Source organism: Antrostomus carolinensis, unplaced genomic scaffold (genome assembly GCF_000700745.2).
Source record: "Antrostomus carolinensis isolate BGI_N321 unplaced genomic scaffold, ASM70074v2 scaffold17681, whole genome shotgun sequence".
NCBI classification, from domain to species: domain Eukaryota; kingdom Metazoa; phylum Chordata; class Aves; order Caprimulgiformes; family Caprimulgidae; genus Antrostomus; species Antrostomus carolinensis.
Genome location: NW_010293669.1, coordinates 1 through 20602, shown reverse-complemented (window position 1 = coordinate 20602; position 20602 = coordinate 1). Strand labels below are relative to the sequence as shown.

Below are 20602 nucleotides of genomic sequence, written 5' to 3'. Positions count from 1 at the left end.
AACCTAGTCTTGCATGAGAAGCCATCTAGTCCCACCTTAAATGCCTTCCTGTTTCTGCCAACATCCCACCTACTAAACTAAGCCCCAAACCTGAATATAGCTCTGCCACGCAGATTCTCTCTGCCCCTCGTCTTCTTGTTTCACATTGCTGCATCTTCCCTGTATTTAAGCTCTAATGTCCCCTAAACTTCCACTGCCTGCTGGCTGGCCACCTGTTACCTCTCTCACTGCCTGCTTCAGACAGGTAAGTTGACCTCCACTGTTCCTCATTTTTAGTCATTCTTTCTCTATTCTCTAATTTTTTGGCAGATGTGCAGGAATGGGTAGGAGATGTCCTGATTCCACCTTTGATTCTACCTTATCTATTCATTATGTCATCCCACAAATCAAAATACCATTTATGTGTCCAGGGTACAAGCTACATTTATTGAAACCACAGGAACACACACAGTGGAGAGGAAATAAAGTGGTCATACCTATCAGTTTGCTCTATGTTACCCTGCAAGAACTGGGCTGGGCTGGGCAAAGAAGAGAATACAAAACACACTTTAAGCCAATTTGCTTTTACTTGCCAGCAGAACTCTCAATTAATTCAAATCCTGATCGGCATAACAACATACAGGCAAACATCAGAGCGTTGGGGAGATAGGAGAGCACAGAACTAGGAATATTGGGGGCATACGACTTCTGCCCAGGCTTCCTTGAGTACTAGGGACTGCCCTGAAGCATTTTTCAGTTGAAACACCATGTTGCCACAACCCTCTTGCTCTGTGAGTACATATACTTGGCACAGCTGGTCAGTGGGTCCTTCCCAGCCAGGGAGAACATGAAGGGAAAATGAATTAAGAAACTCTTGTTCTGATCATCTGAGACGTGAGACTACTACATCATCCCTGTCCTTGAACAAAAAGTAATCTTCATACATATGTGTGCCACATAAATTTTGAAAAAATTATTTGTTTTTATTATTTCACAGGTGGAAAAAGAAAGTTGCTTATTTTCAGTTATTTAAAAAATCCATCTTCTTACACATTTGCACAATACTACATGTTTTGCATAGTCTCTTTTCATATATAAAAAGCTGATTTTGTTGAAAATAAATGAAAAACAAATAGTTCTATTAATACTGATTTTCATAATGTTCCTTTAAAGGGATCTTAAATCATAAGGTTTGGCTCTATGATTAAATTGTCTTTCTGGAATGTTCCTTCTTTGGAAAACATGTCCTGATGAGAAAGGCTAGACTGAATAACTTTAGCTAACCAGATGCTACCTGTAACTCAGAAACATTTCCCAAGTACTCAAAACATTTTTCGTATCTTTGTATGATGCCTCCTCAGATTATTTTACATACCTTGGGCATGCTGACAACTAAATGACCAGTTGTTTGTGATCTTTTAGCAGAGCTGCTGTCTGGCTTCACTTCCTCAGGGAGGACAAGCTGAAAAGGCTATGAGAAAATAAGGGATTGAAGTATATAGTGCTAAAATATGATTTTTTTCTTTTTTTTTTTGACCAGGGCAGAACACATGCAGAAACATCACTATCATATCCTTTGATCTTAAGGACAGTAAAGGTCTAAATCCTCTCACTTTACATGTAGTATTACTAATCCTAATAAATGCTTAGCATGCTAAACAGCTTTTACTTACAAATATAGTCATATGTATATTCCTGAATTGCTATCATTTCTGAAGTGACATTTCTAAAGAAGGTTATAAAATGATGCTTGACTTATATTAGCAATTAAATGAGAAAGATTATCCAGCCTATTTTAGACATAAAGTAATTCTGAAGTTTTGTTTATGTGGTTGGTACAGTCAAAAATAGGGATTTTGGTTTACTAAGTACTTTGAATTTTTCCAAAAAAATTATGATAAAATTAAAAACCACTGACAAGAGAGAAAACTGGCATGACATTTTAAACGCCCTTTTAAAAGAATATAAAACCATTTGTTTCTGTCAGCTATAAATTCCAGATTGTGAAATTGCTAAATTCTAGCCTAGGGCAACAAGCTCTCTTCTTAAGTGAATTATGGTACACTTTGTTGGGGGAATAAGAGGAGAGGAGAGAAAAAATTTCATTTCCAGCTTTGCACATCTTCTGGTTAGGAATCCCACAGTTTATGTGTTGTCCAAAATAACGCAAGTATGAAATAATGTTTTTTCTGCATAGGTTCACATGGTTGGGAACTCATAAAAGTCAGATCCAGAGTCCACAGAATAACTATGGTAAGCATTAACTCTTGATTTGAAATTAATGTAGCAAGAAAACACTGACCTTTCCCTTCACCAGTACTCGGATGTAAGTTGGCTGGACATCAACATCAAGCAGAGAAGTGTCCAAATGTCTTCAGAATAAAACATAAATAAATGAATTTGTCTACAATGCAGAAGAAGTCCAGTAAATAAGCAGTGCAGAACATATAGCTCTTTGATGACGATTTCATAGTTTATAAACTACAGACTTCAACTTCAGTTATTAAGTTATGAAATATTGGGGTACTGTCTTTGGAAGAAAAACATTATCTTCCTGTGTGTTCACAGAATGTAAATTAAAATAGTGTCTAGATTCTGTCACATCCACCACATCAGCTATTGTATAAACACAAGAATTCAAAATCTTTATGGAAAATGAAAAAGTTTTTCTTCTATTAGTTTAGTGCTTTACATTAATATGAAAATTAATCAATTTGCTATTTAAAACTGAAAAGTATTTTGCTACTTTTCTTTCTGAAGGCTTAACTAATAAATTTATAATAAGTGTTCTTTTTTTGCACAGAATTTGCTGGAAAACAATGAACAGAAATACTTTACATTCCCAGAAAACAGAGTACTTTTAAATTTCAATGCTGTGAAACCTCCACTTTAACATCTGTTCTTTCATCCTGTGATGCATACACTGATGTTCTTGTGACCTACCAGTGAACGCACAAGTACGTATTCCCGATTTCCCTTCTTTTACATTAGTTCCCAAGTGAATTTTTCAAAATTTTTAGTTTGAATTTCTTAAAATTGAGCACGGAATATTACAACATATCCAACATTTTATTGCACCTGGACAGATTTTCTGAGGCTCAAAGAAACCTAATTCTTATAATTCAGAAACATGGAGCAGGCCTCTTTTGAAGGAAATTAATGAGCTGTAATGGAAGAACACCTGGCAAGAACAGGGTTTCTGTGGTATACAACTAGTTCAAGCCTTACTATAACAAGTTCTTATTATGGGTAAATAAACTTGTGGGTTTCCAACCCCTTCCTGAAGTGTGGGCCGTGCCACGGTACTTCTTAGTAGTATATACTATCAAATAGTTATCAGGTGCCTTGTCATATTTTGGTCTGGTTCAACTAAATTTCTTCCAAGTAATGCCCTGACACAGTTCAGGAAATAGCATGGGCCATGGACTCTTTCCAGTAGACAAGGAAAGTAGGACAAGGCTGCCCTACTCCATCTTGGGGAGGAGAAGAATTTAACTAGAAGGACATGAACTGTACTAGAGCACTTCAGGGCCAGAGAATGGGCAAAACCCCACCATTCCCTACAACCCTAAAGGAAAGGATTTTACATAAGTATAAAAGCATAGGTGTGAAGGAAGCCTGCATGGGAACTGCAGAAAACATCAGTTCCAAAAAGGACTATTCAACACAGTCCTCATTCAGCAGTAACAGAACAGTCTGAAGGGTCTTTGTTTTATTCAGATTCATTTATTTGGTAGAGGCTTCAAGACTGATTCCGTTACCTTCTATGTTATTTGTTTTCTTATTGAAAAGTTCCCCTTACAGAGAGGAGTATATTTGAAACACTGTGTATTAGAACTTAAGGATGGTGAAAAATAAGATTAAAAAATAAAAATAATTCTGACCTGTAAACGGCAAGATCCAGGATGATCTGGTTGTTTTCTTCATCGTCTTTCAAAGAGAAATGAAGCCTAATAATAATGACAAGAAACACATCCAGGATAAATACAATTGGAGTGAATAAGCAAACATTACAGCACACTTCAAATTCAACTGCTAGTAATTTTAGATGAATACAAGTACCACTCAGACAATATGTCACTTGATCATTTTAGAAACAGTTGCAATTTTCCTCATGAACAGAAAAAAAAACCCTAGCATTTGAACCAAAGTCATTCTTACATTTATTTTCGGCTCTCCCCACCCAATGCACAACAACAACAACAACAGAATACCACTGAAGGTCAGTTAAAATTAAGATCAGTCTCTCAGTGCAGAAACAGAGACATCTGCTGGTGAAATCTGCCTGCTCTGTTAACAACTGCCTAGAAAAAAACAGTGCATGAAAAGCATGAAAAGCCTGGAACTTGGTAATTTTAGCCTTATAATATGTCAAAAAATGTATCTTTGTTCATAGCAATTAATTTGCCTAGAGTATGAATATCTGCCTGTGCATTTCCAAAGTAAAACATGATTTGCACAATATCCTTGATTCTGCAAGCTTTATAATATTTGTTGAATATGAGACTGTAGATTGTATTAGCTGTGTGTTTGTGATGTGCTGAGTTCTTAAAACTGTGAAAGAATCTTACCAGTTCTAGTCTAGACTTAAAAGTTCTGCTCGTACACTCAAACATTTCCCATGTATTAAAGAAGAGAAAAAAAAAAAAAACCAGAAATAAACCCCTATAAATTAAAAGATTTCTATAAATTAATTATTAGTATAAAATTAGAGGGTTTTGCTTAATATAATTTATCCAGAATATTACAGTGACATTAAAATACTTAGACACTCTGAGTTCAGGTAACAGAAAGAAGATCAAATTTTAACAGTTTAGATTAAATATATTTTCAGCAATAAAAATATTTGCCAGATATACTTTTTAACTCTTTGCTCTCCTGTACTCTGATACAGTCAACTTGCAGGAAAGCTTACAGAGCTTTTAGTTTATGGGAATTTTTTAACAGAAAATTGCAAAGAATACAAAACAGCTTTGTTACCTGTTCATGTTTTTTATCTTACTGCATGACAAATTTTGAGAATTCACTAAAAACATGAAGGGTGAAAAAGAAAAAAAGAATTGCAAAATTTTCTGTGGGGAAGCTAATCAGAACTGAGAAAGATAAATAGGCTGTTCTCAGAAGCATGAATTCTAGAGGGCTATTGCTTCTAAAAAGATAGCTAGAGCTTTATTCTAAATGTCTCTGCTTTTTCAAGGCATAATCATATTCTATTAGCACAAGATTTATACTGTTTTAGACTTACCCTATTTGAACTAGAAAATGATGTAATTTTTTTTCAGTCAACATATTTTTACAAAAAAAGTGCATCAATACAATGGCAAGTATCTTCTGCCATTACCTTTAATTTTCCCTATATCACTGAAAATTATGCATTGATCCTATAGTGTAGGTTTTCAAACTCCTTGAACTGGCATGGATTTAGAAAACATTCTTTATGCTAATGATAAGTATGTTCACAGCTTTCATTTTGCAGCTATATCAGTCTTAAAATGGAAAAACTTGTTCAGAGGACAGCAGACAGGTAAGCAGCCCTTCGTTGGCCACTTTTTGGTCAGAGGCTCCTGTAGGACGCTCTTTGGGGAGCCATTTACAATGTTTGCTTTCTCTGTCTCCTTTTTTCCATTAGAAAAGGAAGGCTTGGTTCAAGTGAAACCAATGGTAATGCATGGCTGATATCGCTGGAAACTTCAAAACACTGGAATACCCAAGTTTTTGCTTTTATCAAAGATAAAATACAAGAGACTTCCCCATATCACCAGCCTCTGTTGATAGAGACCTCATTCAGTGTCAAAGGACCTCATGCCATAGAAGTCAATTACATATCCTCCCCAATTCTGCCAGTTTTACATCTGTCACCAGAGGATGGAATTATTTTGTCCAGAAATACTACTTGAACATATTTTTCCACATTTAAAGTGGCCACTCACACACATTTATCTTCCATAGTCAAACCAGTTCAATTTTTCCACTATTAGCAAGATGCTCAAAGAAAGAGAGTCTTTCTTACCATAGAAAGGAAAAGAGTAAAACACCTTCTATCTCTTATAGAAAAACAAGTTCTTTAATCATCAAAGACCAAGATGTTAAATTAAACAACCTTCAACACTTTACTCACTGAAAATGAATTCTTTTTCCAGCATCAGAATATAGCTTTAGAAGTCAGTTTCCGCAGGAAACTGAGGAATATATTCAGGAATATAATACTGCAATGAGAATTTGTCAGCCCTTTTATTTTTGAATTGTCACATATCTTGAAATAGTTTCCCACATCAACTATAAAGAGGTTAGCCTATCTAACCTCTGAACCTTACATACTTAGGCACATTCACATTCAGAACTTTTCCTTCTGCAGTGACCAATGTCCGAAGAGGCTTCTCCGTCTTTTTTGATTCCCTTAATAAAATAGAAAGAAAAATGGTTTATAATGTCACATTCTGGTATTTTATGTTTCATAGCAAAAAAGAAAGAAGAGGATGGCAAGAGGTAAGAATTATCTGGTATTTGACATTAAGGATACAACTTATTTCAGGAATAAAACAAGTTATATCAAATGTCCAATTGCACATTAAAAGCATAACCTGAAGATGAGCAAATGCTTTGTAATATCATATCTTACATTGATAACTTCTGCATGTCACAATGACCATTATCAAACAGTAATATATCAAATTTATCTTGAATATTTTAAGAAATCAGTGGATTACTTAAACATATGAAATAGGATATTTTTCTAGTTATGAACGGTGGTACTAATCACAAGGTATCATTACTGTTAACTGATTTGATGTATGTGCATGCAATTCTAAAGAACTTTTTTACTCATGCTAACAAAATTACTTTTACTGAACAAATGTTTGGCACATCTCTAAATAGCATGTGTATCAGCCAATACTCTGTACTAGTAAAAAGAATTATAGTGGTCAAAAGTTTAAAAGCAGCATTAAATAGGATACAGTATGATCAAAGTGCAAACATATAAGCTATTTGTTGATGCATCTATTACATTTTTGTTGCATTTTTCCTTCAAAAAATACAATACATATTACTGATGGAGATGTTAATCTTTACTGTCCATGTCCAGCCATCAGCAATTAAACTCTATCTGAGTTTCATTTAGTGCAATAAACAAGCTACCTTAAATTTATCTGCCAAAATAAACCAGAACTCTTGAAGATCATTAAGATTTGTAGTACTGGTATTTTCCTGTATAAATGTTTAGCTCATGAGCAAGGAGAAGTGTAAGGAATCTTAGGAACATGAAAAAGAACAGTCTGCTTGCACCTAGGTAAAAAATGGCTGTTTTCTTTAAAAATACAACACAGTAACTGTCACTTTGCATCAATCCACTCTTCAGTTGGTCATACAGACTGTGAATGGCTACTTCACCTAGCACAAAAAAAACACGTTTCTCAAAAGGACAACAGCAATACATTCCTTTTTGTGTTCCTGAATCAATTTCTTACCATAAATTCAAGATTAAGAGAACACTAAAGGTAAAACACTAATGAGGGAAATAAGGTGTGTAAGATTTAGACTTCCTTGAGGGGAAAAAAGCATTTTAAAAGATTTAGTCTCTAAATACAATGGCTTTGATGAAGAAATAAAAACATTCGAGTGAAGCTACTGGAATGACTACATAAAAACATCTGCTGTTTAAGAAAGATTCACAACTACCCATGTGTTAAATACTATTCTATAGTATAAATCAGAGCTTTGATATGGGATTCCTGGGCTAGCAGTTTCTACACCTGAATCCCAGCTCTTCACACTTAAATGCTAAGTGAATGAACCATCACTGTGTTCTGAAGATGGAGTTCTCAGAAATGCTTCAGGAAATTATATCCTGTCACCTCAGCTGTTAATAATCTGTTTCTAGATGGAATCTGCCTGCTCATATGAATCATATAAGGCAAATTCAGTCATGTCATAATCATTGGTTTAAGATAACTTGTTTAACTTTGTGTTGAGATGAGCTGAAAGGCCTTGTTCTGGCAATGAGCTAAAGGAGAACCTGTGCACCTTTCAGCTGCGATTGATTTTACAGTTGTCTGAATTTTCTTTGAATGAAACTGCAAGTACTCACTCATTTGGCAATAGCCAAAGTTGCTCAACTGTCTCCAGCTGGCAAATTTAATGTGTGCCAACATGTCACAGATAGGTTCAAATTCAGCATTGGTCTGATTGAGTTCATGTCAATTTTATACTAAAACAAACAGTCTTTTATATGGAGTGATATATATTAAAGCTATATTTCATCTCCTGTCCACCAGCAAGGAATGATTTGAAGTTGTCAGGGGCAGTTTTCTGTTCTCACCTTTATTACGCTACCAAACAAAAATCTTACCACCAAAACAAAATGAAAGTGAAAGGATTTTTAACTCCTTTAAATGCCTTGGAAATTTAGAAAAATCAAGAAAGGAATTATTCTATCTTTATTATAACGCTATTTGGACTCTTCTTGGATATTTAGAGGGAAGCATTGGGAATACATTTGCTTTTGTCCAGAGCAAGGCATCCCCAGACACAGCAAAATTCTCACTAGCTAGAATCTGGGTTTCATAGTGGTTCTTCTGGGAAAGTGCTAGACCTTGAATTAATAATAGCAACAAGTTATGCAGATTTCCAGATTTCTTGGAGAGTTCCCTGGACTGACTTTTTCAATACTTAAGCATGATAAATCTTTTAAAAAGCATGCCCTTAAAAAGAACAGCTAGAAAAATCTCTGGCACAAATGTTGTTGTATAAGCAAAAGGGGTGAAAAAAAAAAAGGTAAAAAAAAAAGTTACTGCTTATTGCTTGCAATGTCTGTGGAACTGATAAGCCAGCAGCAAAAAAATAACTTTTTTTGCTAGTATCTGCATTAATTTTCCCTGGTCAGCAAAACCAGTGGCAACTTCAGAAAGTTTTAAAACCTTTTCAGAGGCCAGACATCTTCAGATTCACCATGCCAAATAGCATAGATAACATAAATAATCTTATTACTCGGGATGAATATCTGTGATAAAGTATGTGAAAAAAATTCAAAGTTACATAGAAAAGGTGTCTGAAAGGACATTTGTGCAAAAATTTTGTAGCATGGCCTGTAGAGCATTTATATAATGCAACCTGCACTCCAGATAAATGCTTTTATCAAGAATATTAAACATAAACTACACCAAACATATCAGTTAGCTGACAGAAAAGTGAAACTTCTAAAGTCTATAAAACAGTGTTGAAAAGAGAAATTATATTTTAAAATGATATTTGAGAAAAAATAAAATACAGGTTATAATAAATAAATTTTAGAAAATTAAACAAAACAAAATGAACAATTTGAATATTTTATTTAGATTTTATAAACATATTTGCACAGGCAACAACGATTTAAGCTGCCATTTCTCAGTAACATTTAATGTGAGGCAGTTGCCTACTTCTACTCTACCTTTGAAAATTTCCCCTTCATCAGTTCATAGAAGATATTAAAACAAAAACATACCTTGTGTTGTCTTTAGCTCTCCGTTTTTCTTCAATATATCTGTGAGTTTCTAATCTAGATTCTGGAGTATACGGTGTAGGCTCCTCCCAAAATCTTCTATCTTCTTCATCATCTTCAACTGTTCTCCAGGTTTCTTGTTCTACGTCTCCTTCTGCCTGATGGTTTTCTTTGTCCTGTAGGGAGTCTGGGCTGCACAAGATCACATGGAATATTATCCCCATGAAATGAAGGAAGAGTAACAGTACCTGCTAATGAATTCTTGTAATCATATTTTTTTAACCCAATACGAATAGCTGTATAATTCCTACCAAGAACAGTATCTTATAGATTCAGATAACATTCCCTGCTCTGCTGCTTTCGTCAATCAACACAACATCTTTTGACATAATGTTTTTAATTGACTTAACTAAGAAGTGCCGCTATGTTTACACCTGACCCTTTGAAAACCATAACAGATAGTTCAACAGATTTAATTTCAGGAACAGAATTTTCAGATACTCTCACAACACCCAGGTGAAAGAAAACCTTCAGTCCATGTGATGTTTAAGTATTCCCAATACCAGGGAGGAACAGATTAGAAATTTATAGGGTAGCAACATTTCACTTAGGCATCTCCTCAAGTGCCATCCTAGAACCTGAATCATTTTTCCTCCTAGCCCTAAGCCCCTGTAATCTTTAGAACTGCTCTGTCAATATAGAGAGAAAACTAAATCTATTATACAGCTGTGATCTATGAGGACAAAGTTCCACAGCCAGTTCCACAGAACTTAGACTCTATTGGATTGAAAATAAGATGGATGGCAACTGCAGTGGAAGATCACCCCCGGAAAAAAACCCTTCTGCTGTCTAGGTAATCTCAGAGATATTAGGTGGAAGAAGTATAGAAATCAACATTCCATAACCTTTTACACCTCGAAGACCTGCAATATTCCATTTCATTCTTTATAATAACTCTAAAGCAAAAGATATCATAGGTGAACAGCTGCTTTCTCTGGAACCCCTGCATTACCTTAAATACCAGTTTCCAGCTGTTATCCTGAAAGAAGCTATCAATTACACTATTCTGGCACTGAGACAAGTAAGCTTAGAGTTTTGGGAAAATATTATATTGTACTCTCTGCAGGTCAGTAATTAATTATGTTTGTGATGAATTATATATTTCATTAGTGATAACATGCATGAGGAGAAATAATTCTGCTAGAATTAACAATACAAACAGATTTAAGTGGAATTATATAAACTATTTAATGAGGAAAACTAAAATTCTTAATGAAGAAAAACAAGAATGATGTTTGCTCACACACTGTTCTTGTTTACTGTTACCTGTCAAATGCAAGTTTTGATTTCATTTCTTTTTGTTTCTTGTCCTTTCTTTCTTGCATCCTTCTTTGAGCCTCTTCTTTTTCTCTGGCCCTTTTGAGAAGGTAAGCTTGTTCCTGTGCTCTGATTTTCTCTTTCACTTCTGGGTAGTTCTGAAGTGCTTGAATTCTCTCTGAACGTTCTATTTCTTTACTATCCAAACACTTTGCAAAGAGAAAAAAAATCAATATAGATATGTCATAAATTTTAAACATATTCAAATCAATAAATCCATTACACTGTAGTTTAACTTTTTACACGTTCTGTATAAAATTAAAAATATGCCTTTCAAACCTCCACAGCATTGTGTAAGTTATACTGTATTAAAAAGAATTAACAATAAATTGCTATACACATCTGAAAACTGTTTTGTGTACCTGAGAGTTCCTTTTTGCATTTTCCAGGAATTTCAGTTGGTCCTATAAGACTATGTAGTAGAGAGAGTCCCTTCAACCATTTCTGATATTTGTCTGACCTTGATCCAGCTCATTAAACAATTACAGAATTATTTCTTTTGAGATGCTAGTTAATTGCTGTGAAGTGAGCTGAATCTACTTGTGATACCACTGAGACCAAAACACAGTGCTTTTTAGCTACTAAGAAGAAAATTAACCCTATTCTACCAAAAAAACCCAGGACACTACTCTTAGTAAGTTAAGCAAGTGCCTGTGCTTCTTCAAGGGAAATTGTGGGAGCATATTTCAGGACTGGGACTGCCTGTTTCAATGGCAGGAAATCTTTACATCAGTACATTGTTGCACAAAACCTCAACCCCAAAGTATCTATTTACAGTCAATGCAATATAGTGCAATTTTTTTGCACCAATTTTTCTCTCCTGCCTTACACTCTTGGTTTGATACATATTGTTGGTACAGTGCCAACAACCTGGTAACTTTATGCAGTCATGAAAAAAAAAAAATACATTGCGTATATAGAAATGAATGAGAAAATAGTCAGAACTGTACAGTGTATTTATTTTTTCAGACTTTATTTAAGGATCTCCAATGAAAATGACAGCAAAGTTAGCAAATGTATATGGTTTAGTCAAAACAGGACTAATTTACTATCATATTATTTACTGTAGTCACTTATTGTTCAGAATATAATTTCATTTCCTGTGGACAGTAAGAAAAATGCTCCTAGTTTTCCTACCAGTCATTTATTTTGCTTGAGATTAGTATGTTCAGTCAACAGTGCTGGTTATTGATCTGGACATAAATTTAATTTTTAAAATCTTACTTTTAATTGATGAAGAGTTGCCACCACGAACTGTCTATAACCTTCAAATTCAGTGCATGGGTTACCCACTAGAAACAGCTCCTTCAGATGTATGTTATATTTTAGGGTTTCAATACTGGAGAGTTCACCAATGAAATTTGCTGTCAGGTCAAGTTTCTTCAGGTCTTCACAGCCTGTTTGGAAAAAAACATAATTCAATTAATCCATAACATAAATATACACTTGGCACATACACACACACAAACATGCACACACACATGCACACACTTGGATATAAAACTGTCTGCATTCGTTGTCTGTATACTGATTTCATCCTATCAGAATACATCTTTTCCAAACCACAAGTGAAAGAGTGACTTATAGCTTGAGTTTATGAGGTCACAATAGTTACAGAAAGATAAAATAAACTCAATAAAATACAAAATATCAGAAGTTGTTATTCGTTTTATCACTATCAAAACGTTGTGGTCAGTGCTTGTATACTAAATGAGCTATTAAATGTTTCATTTCCAGATAAGCTGGACTTCAGTTTTAGCAGTCTGAGTTAATTGAGTCTTAATCATACAGCTAAGAGTGTGTAATTGCTTCAGGAGAGCAGGACCAGCTATGAGTTTCATTCCTGTGAACTGCTAATCTTACCTACTATTATTCTAGTGTAAAGATAAGGTTTTCTAAAAATTCACTCCAAGTCAAGATGAGGTTTTCCACTCTATGGACTCAGCTATCATTGTGAATACTTTATGACTGGCTAAATTGCAAATAGTGGTGAGAAAAATGTTGTTTGTAAACAAAAACAATTAATTATTAACAGAAACTCTAAATTACCTAACAAAATGCTCTAGGAAATCCAGATCAAAAATTTATCAGCTTCTCCTTTTATCATAATCTGTTTGTGAATCATAACTTTGACTCTAAGAGTAAAAAAGTTTAGCAAAGAGCAAGCTCAACTTTGGTGCTCATCATTGAAATAACTTCTCTTCCTTTGCAGATCTATTTGTCAAGTATTTTATGCATAATGGAGCTGAAAGAAAATAAACAACTCAAAATGATTTATTAAGGGATTTAAATAACCCAAATTTTTGCAAGGCTCACTCCCAAATGTTCTGACTCCTAAGTAAATGACAAATCACAGTAATAAATAATGCAGCCTGATAGAGGAACTTAATATTTACTGGCATGAAAATAGATGCAAGTTTCTCAAAAAATTGCCAAATATGTAATGTACTACCTCTTTCTTCAACTTTTACAAATTTGAGTTTAGCCTATTTGCTTATTTTTTCAACTGATTTAAGCCCTCCTCTTTAATCAGTTTGTAGACTTAAAAAAACCCAACCAAACAAAAAAGCCAAATCAAACCAAACAGCTTTTTTTTTTAATTGTTTCCTTGTCAAGGTGGACATTTTAAAGGTTCAGCAACTGGTCTAATCAGAATCAAGAAATAGAAAGAAATCAAGTCAGAAATTATTCAAGTAACATGGAATGTGTCTATGGGTGGCTCTAAGTCTCAGATTTTGATCTTGGAAAATGCTAGATCTTTTCACATGGAATTACAGTGACAGGATAAAGAATTAAACACAGATAAAACAGACAGGACTTAATGCAAGGACAGAGAAAAAGTAATCTGAAAAACTCTTTAACAATACCCCAGTCTGCCAATGTAACCTGTACACAGAGCAGAACCTTCTTGTGTGTGACACTTGATTGCTGAAGTGAAAACTGCTGAAACATTACACAAAAGAGATTTTTTACAGCCTACATGGCATTGAATAAAATAAAAAAAATCACATTGCTCCAGCTAACCTGCATGACAGGTTTTACAGTGGGGAAATACCAATTTGACAAAAAATATGAATTCCCACTTTGTAAAGTGTTAAAGAATAGAGCTATCTCAGCCGGCAAGACTGTGAGGGAGTATGCAAAAAGTGAGTAAAAATACACTGAAGAAAGTTCAATGACAAAACTGCAGCAGTAGGAAGCATTTGCTACAAAGAAGCATTTGTTGAAATCCTGCACACAAAAAGGCTCTTTCTGACTATCAATAAAGTATCTTTACAGGTGGATATACTTAATCGCTTCTAACTTTCTTTAAATTAAGTCAAAACTTAAGTGTTTCAATATGAAAAGTTAAAATGATTTTTTAAAACCTGACCTTCCAGATTTTCAATTCTTTCAATGTTGTTTAAAGCTACATTTAAGTATTCCAGCTTCTTTAGTTTGCCCACATTTTCTGTAAGAAAACATAGACGTGTTATTTCCGTTTTCTTCACTGGAAGAAATTTCATTATTTTACTTGTTCACTTTACTTCAAAGAAACAATGGAGGAAAATAGGAAGGAGAAATCTGAATATATATCAGAGTAGTGTGCATTAATATTTTAATATTAGTAGAAAGACAAAACAAAAAGATTATCTGAAAACACAAACTAAAATAAAAAAGTTAAAAGAAATAAGGAAGGTTATAAACACTTTTTATCACAAATTCATAAAACAAGCATATAATGCAAGAGGACTGGACAAAAAGCATGGTGAAACATTTCATTTGTCATGCAACTCAGAAAGGATCAGGCCATACTTACTCAAGATTCATAAAATTGGAGTTTTACACTCACTTATATAGAAAAGATTGGCTTCTTCAGTATATATTTAATTTCAAATATCTTTTATCTACAAGGTTAATATAAGAAACTTCTCCATTTAAAAAAAAAATAAAAGCAAATAAGGATTTATATGAATCAGAATGAACAAAACAAAGCCACACACACACACACACACACTCCGTCCTTCCTAATCTGGAATCTAACCTGTATTATTTTCACCATGAACTATTGAAATTAGCAGGTTTGCATTGTGTGGGGTGGTGTAAGAATGGCTAGTGTTTCCTTCTTTGAATACCCAAAGAGGGTAAAGAGGGAACAGGGTCACAATTATCTTAATCAATCCCCAAAATATCTGAAAAAATGCAAATATCATTGGAGATACATGACACACAGGTCAGAGACGTAAGTCTGAGACAAGATACATGGTATAACTTGTGTCACGATTTACCAGTTTCTCCGCAGTCACCAGATCTTTCAAAGATCTGACTGGAAAACCTATCCTATCAAACTCTAATTCATCAGCCACACTGATTAACTGCTGTACAAACTGTTTTGAGACAAACAAAGAAATTCAGTAGGGGGGAGATTCATCTAACCAACACAGCTGGGTTAGTTGGCTAGGCTCTTCCATAATCAATAAAGAGAAATAGGCTCTTCAACATGCAATTTGTCTTACCTTAAATTGGCTGTCTAGAACCAATGAACCAAATCATGCTCAAAAATATCCCTTTTCTTCTCCACTGGTTCTAAAGGGGGCTAAAGTAACTGCCTAAGACATAGATGTCTAAAAGTTTGGTGACATGGATCCTGCCACTTGGTTTACTAAGACCTGGGAGAGTTATTTTCTTCGATTCACTAACAGATGATGAAATAAATTTCTCATCAAGGACTTGTGCAGCTTGGTTGGCTGTTCATTTTTCTTACAGTATTTCTGTAACGGCAGCTCCTGTACACATGAAGATGTGAGAGACAGGTGTGAGTGTTGTGAGAAGCGCGTTGTGAGAAGTGTGAGAGTGTGTTGAAGCCAGTGGTATCTTGTGAGGTTTTTTTTCCATTTACAGAAAAGAACAGGACTCATGCATACAGTGGATGTCTCACAACTTGCTCTCTGCTTAGTAGGCAAGTCTGATCTTGAGGGCTGCAAAAAGGCTTTCTTGAGAAGAGAAAAGACACATCCCAATGGAGTTAACATAAACCATTTAGCTGTGAGATTTTGAAGTGTGCTTGGAAATGCTGTGTGCTCCACATGGACATGTTGGTATTCACCAGGAAGAATTACTTCTCCAATTCAGTACTTTGTAACACAACCCCTATTGGCAACCCATTTTGCTCACTACATAGTGCTGCCTTTTTTTTTTCCATTCCTACCAAGGCGTTATCTTGGAAAGCTGTTACATTAGACAAGAACATATGAAGCAGGAAGTTGCATACTTTTCCAACTCCTACAGTTGGATTAAGATAAAAATTGAATGTCTCAAAAATGAGATCACTGAAAATCTTGTGTCAAAAACGCAATAATCTGAATGGTAATATACCGTACGAATCTAAAGGAGGTATGACTGTTGACAAAAGAACGAGATTAAGTCTTGTGCCTTGATAAGGACAAGGTAAAAGAGAGAAAAAAACCCAAACTTATTTTAGTCCCATTTTTGATGGGGCAGAGCAGCATAAAGCAGCTTCAAAAAACTTATTCTCTCTGGGAGAAGACTCCTCCACTCTTAAGAAATGCAGATGTTATCAGTACAGATACAATGTCCTGATGAGCCCCTCCAGAGGAATTAAAGTCTTTGCCTACAAGTCCTGACCACAGAATTTCTCCCTAAAACTTTAGACTTTTGTTATTCCTCATAAGGAACTTCAAAGAAATATGAAAATATAATTTCTGAGCACTTCTGACTTTCCATTCTTCATCTACATGCTATATGTAGAGTCTAAGCTTTTCCAACCCAAGGCTTGATGTCAGATCTTTCTGTAGAGAGCGTAGCAAACATGTGAACCTATAGCAAAAACCACAAACCGTATGAAATTATACCTTCTCCTGTGGTGCAGGAAGACCTTTGAGACTTCACTGTAAAAAGTTGTCTTTACTTACAAAAGCAAGTATTTTTTCTCAATGAAAATTATTTCAATGTTAAAAAAAAATACTGATTGTATAAAAACTGAATTTAAAAATGAGCATGAGGAGAGCTGGTTCTGTGATATCACAGTCCACGGTACATGCTGAACTGCTTGTCTCTCTATTTGCCACAAAGACAGGATATTTACATTATATCTTTATTAATGAGGTATTTAAAAGGTATTCCACACTCATATTCTAGTGATGTTTATCTCAGTATTTTCATTTAAAATTTCTCTTGCAAACTTCTGAGCTTCTTAGAAATTTAATAAAGAGAAAGGAAAAGGAAATCTTGTAGGAGGAGATCCACAAAGAACTTCTCTGTAGTTACTCATTCTACATTCCCTTCAAGTATAACACAACAGATATTCTTTTCTGATTTCAAAATTATGCATGTAAATCCATTTAAAAAGAAACATATCCAGAAAACACTTACCAATTTTTGGAATTAGATTATTCTGAAGATAGAGAATTTTTAAATCTCGACACCATTTGTCAAGATACTCTAGTTTTTCTATTTCCTGTTGATGTAAAGAGATTTCTTCCAGTGAAAAAATTTCACAGTTGTTATGTTCTGCACACCTTCTAACAAGATCTTCAGTGACTGAAAGAAACATTAGATGTCAGATCTCCCTTTAGTCATTTTCTGCCATCTGACTTTTAAACAACTTATAAAATCATTAAAATCTTTTGCTGCATCATGCCAATTACATATCCAGTAGGAACACCAACAAAAACAAAATCTGCTAGAAAAGATATCAAGTGCCAAGTAACTTCAGCTCACTCTGCCACAGTAAACATCATTTGTGAAACACGCTCACATCACCTGTAACATTTAGAAAAATCCATATGAAAACTGCTGAAGTCTTCCATAGGAAAGTAATGCAACCCTTGCAGAAATTAATCCAGCATCCACTATTTTCAGCATAGCTCAGGTTGCAGATTGACTCATGTAGACAAGCAATGGAGTATTTCATGCTCTATTTCCTGAATCCACATGTTGACATCATAGATACTGGGGGCGGGGGGGGAAGTAAACTACCTATGGTCTGTCATTATATTCCTCTGCCAGCACAGTATGCAAAGAAATAAGCAGGATGAATGTTGAAAGTGGGCAGTTATTTTTCACTTTTTTCATGCTTGAAGCAAAGCCATAATTAATTCATGCTTATAAATGTTTATGTCTGAACGAAATTTAATCCTAGGTATTTCTTAGGCACTACCAGCTCATTAGCAGCCCAGCAAGGGACTTTCAGTGGCCAAAGGACATCAGACCTAGGTTCAGAGTTTTCACAAAGTAATATTTATTGCCAGACAATCTCCCAAACAGTGAAAAGGCTCTGTATAATGAAGGTAAAGAAATTCTATGAGAACCAGTGCTCACTCTTGAGCTAGATGTTATTACTTTGTTTACAGACCACTGCACCAAAGAAGCACTAGCATTTTCCTCTCTTTGACAAACAGTGAACTACAGTGAAGTACCCATTAAAAAAACAGGGTCTAATCAAATTAACATAGGTATTTTCATGATTGTTAAAGCTGAAAAAAGACTAGCAAGCCTTTCAAAAATACTCTGAAGAAAAATAAGTAAAAAGAAAAAAACAGAGAGAGATCTGTGAAAACAAATTGTTCCTACCATGCATTAATTAAAAGTATTCTTTCATAATTGTTTTGTCTCAGATAGGTTTTGTGAAATCATCCAGTTTCATTGGTCATCCTGGAATGGTAGCACACATTCACATGGACTGGTCTGCTACAACCTGGGTAAACCATGTACCAATACAGCCCAAACTCACATGTGTCACTGCAGCTTCTCTATCTACAGCCTTTGGGAAAGAGGTGAAACTGGTTTTGCATATATTACATTATTTACAGATGACCAGGGTTAAATCTCTCAACTATTCAACAGAGTCTAATCTGACATGATTTACAGAATTATATAATGATGACACTGATATTGACGTGAAAGGGGATCCTGTTTGCATATGCAGTGTATTGGGAAGGGTGTCTTTTTCTTTTTTTTAATTTTGTTGAGTAGCTTTGCTGCATCTGAACAACCACCTTCCCTTCAACAGCCCATTGATTAAACCTGAGTAAATTAATAGAGAAAATAGAAAAAAAAATGGCAATAATAATGACTAAATATTTTAGGCTTCACAGAAAATATGAAAAACATTGAGATTTCTAATGAGTTAATTGCCAAATCTGATGGAATTTGTGTTGTTTATTTGTTTGGTTTTTTTTTAAAAAAGGGCTACTAATGTGTTTGGTGACGGATCTTTCAGTGCTGGTATTTCCAGTGCAAACAGGTATTTTTGAGCAAGAAAACAATATTCCACAATCTACATACAAACACATTGGAGACAACATTATGCTCTATACCCTTTATACAAAAAGAAGTCATACAAACTATTCTGGACAGAGTTTTATTACAGTCAGATTTCCTTTTGCTGATGAAAAGAGAATTGAAGTGATTGTTGCAGTGATAGTGCAAAAACATCCACTTTCATCAGCAGATGGTTTGCAAAGCAGAAACAATCATTCCCAACAGAACCTACAATGGAGCCTTAGACCCATATTTTGGGGACTTACTGAAAGGAACTGAGTGAACGTTTGACATTTTGTATGCTACCTAGTTAATTTAAGAGGAATGAAGGAAACAAGTTTTTTCTTGCATGAGAAAACAACAAATTTTAAATAAAAGCTTTCCCATGACATTGACAAAACATATTGTGACATTACTACTCACTGAGAAGTTCACTAACCAGATTATCTGATGTGCACAGTAAAAGGAGAATGGACCAGTGACCTGAGAGATCATGGCTACTCCCATGTTCCCATGAACACAGGAGGAAGTAAGGGATGGCATCAATCAACTGGATAATAGATCTTGAAGCTCTAACAGCTGGGCTTCCAAAAATTACATGTTTTACTCAAAAAGGAGCAGATATGAAGGAAAGCATTAAAGAAGTAGAAAGAATAAGCAGGTGGACAGCTGCAGGTGTATCAAGAAACAGTGGGGGAGCCTGCATTTCAGAAAAGTGAAGTATGCAACCATTATTTTAAGACTCAAAGTCATGCCATGCTGTTCAGGAGATGAAGCCATTCTCCTTCAGGCAGTGCCTGCTCAAAGCAGGCATCTGCCAGCTTCATGCAGAGAGAAGGAGTTCCTTTCCGAAGCACTATTTTAGCCCAGCAAGGGGCTGTCAGTCCAGTGAGGGTATGCAATCAAAACAGATTACAGGGAAAATCAGAGAGGAAGGGAATTCCTCAGTAATTTTTTACCTGAGTGATATGTATGAGCACTCAGTCTTTTAGGTCATCCTGCTTTACCTCTAAAAGATTATGGATTCATAAGTAATAATGTGGTGTATTTTAACCTAATCTAGGGTTTGGGTTGGTTTTTTTTTTACATCTCTGATAAAGTGTCTGCATTGGCCACCTCTACCTAAAAGAAATAAATTATCATGTGGTGTTGAAAACTGATAAGTGTGGGGAAAGGACAGCGCTGAGAGCTCTATGCCCAGACATAAGCCATCCCGCCAGGCATCTCCCCTTGCAGGCGGCTGCCCCACACACGGAGGCGTCCCTGCCTAGGCCACCCCGCTGCTGGGCTGTTTCAGGGGTCAAGTGCACCCCTGTGCTGAGCTTGGTGAAATAAAATGGGTCGTTATTCCCACGGAGGAGGGAGACCAGGTTATCCAGCCCGCTGAGGAGAGCAAGGGAGACAGGAGAGGAGAGGGGCTGCCAAGGGGTGTGGGGGATGGCAGGGAATGGGGGCAAGCAGGGCAAGAGGGAACATGGTGGCCAGGGAGCGGGGCACGTCCTGAGGAAG

The 20602-nt window shown here is 35.3% G+C and overlaps 1 protein-coding gene across 1 annotated transcript; it reads right to left on the bottom strand.

Moving 5' to 3' along the window:
- Positions 1–1273: 1273 nt before the first annotated feature.
- On the bottom strand, positions 1274–17384 carry DNAAF11 (dynein axonemal assembly factor 11; the record flags this gene model as incomplete). The annotated part of the gene is given in 9 exon segments (XM_010177370.2): positions 1274–1450; positions 2282–2351; positions 3864–3929; positions 6298–6375; positions 9458–9646; positions 10781–10980; positions 12056–12228; positions 14205–14282; positions 17204–17384. Coding segments are annotated over 9 exon segments (1212 nt in total), but the record flags the coding sequence as incomplete, so codon positions are not given.
- Between the last annotated feature and the right edge of the window lie 3218 nt (positions 17385–20602).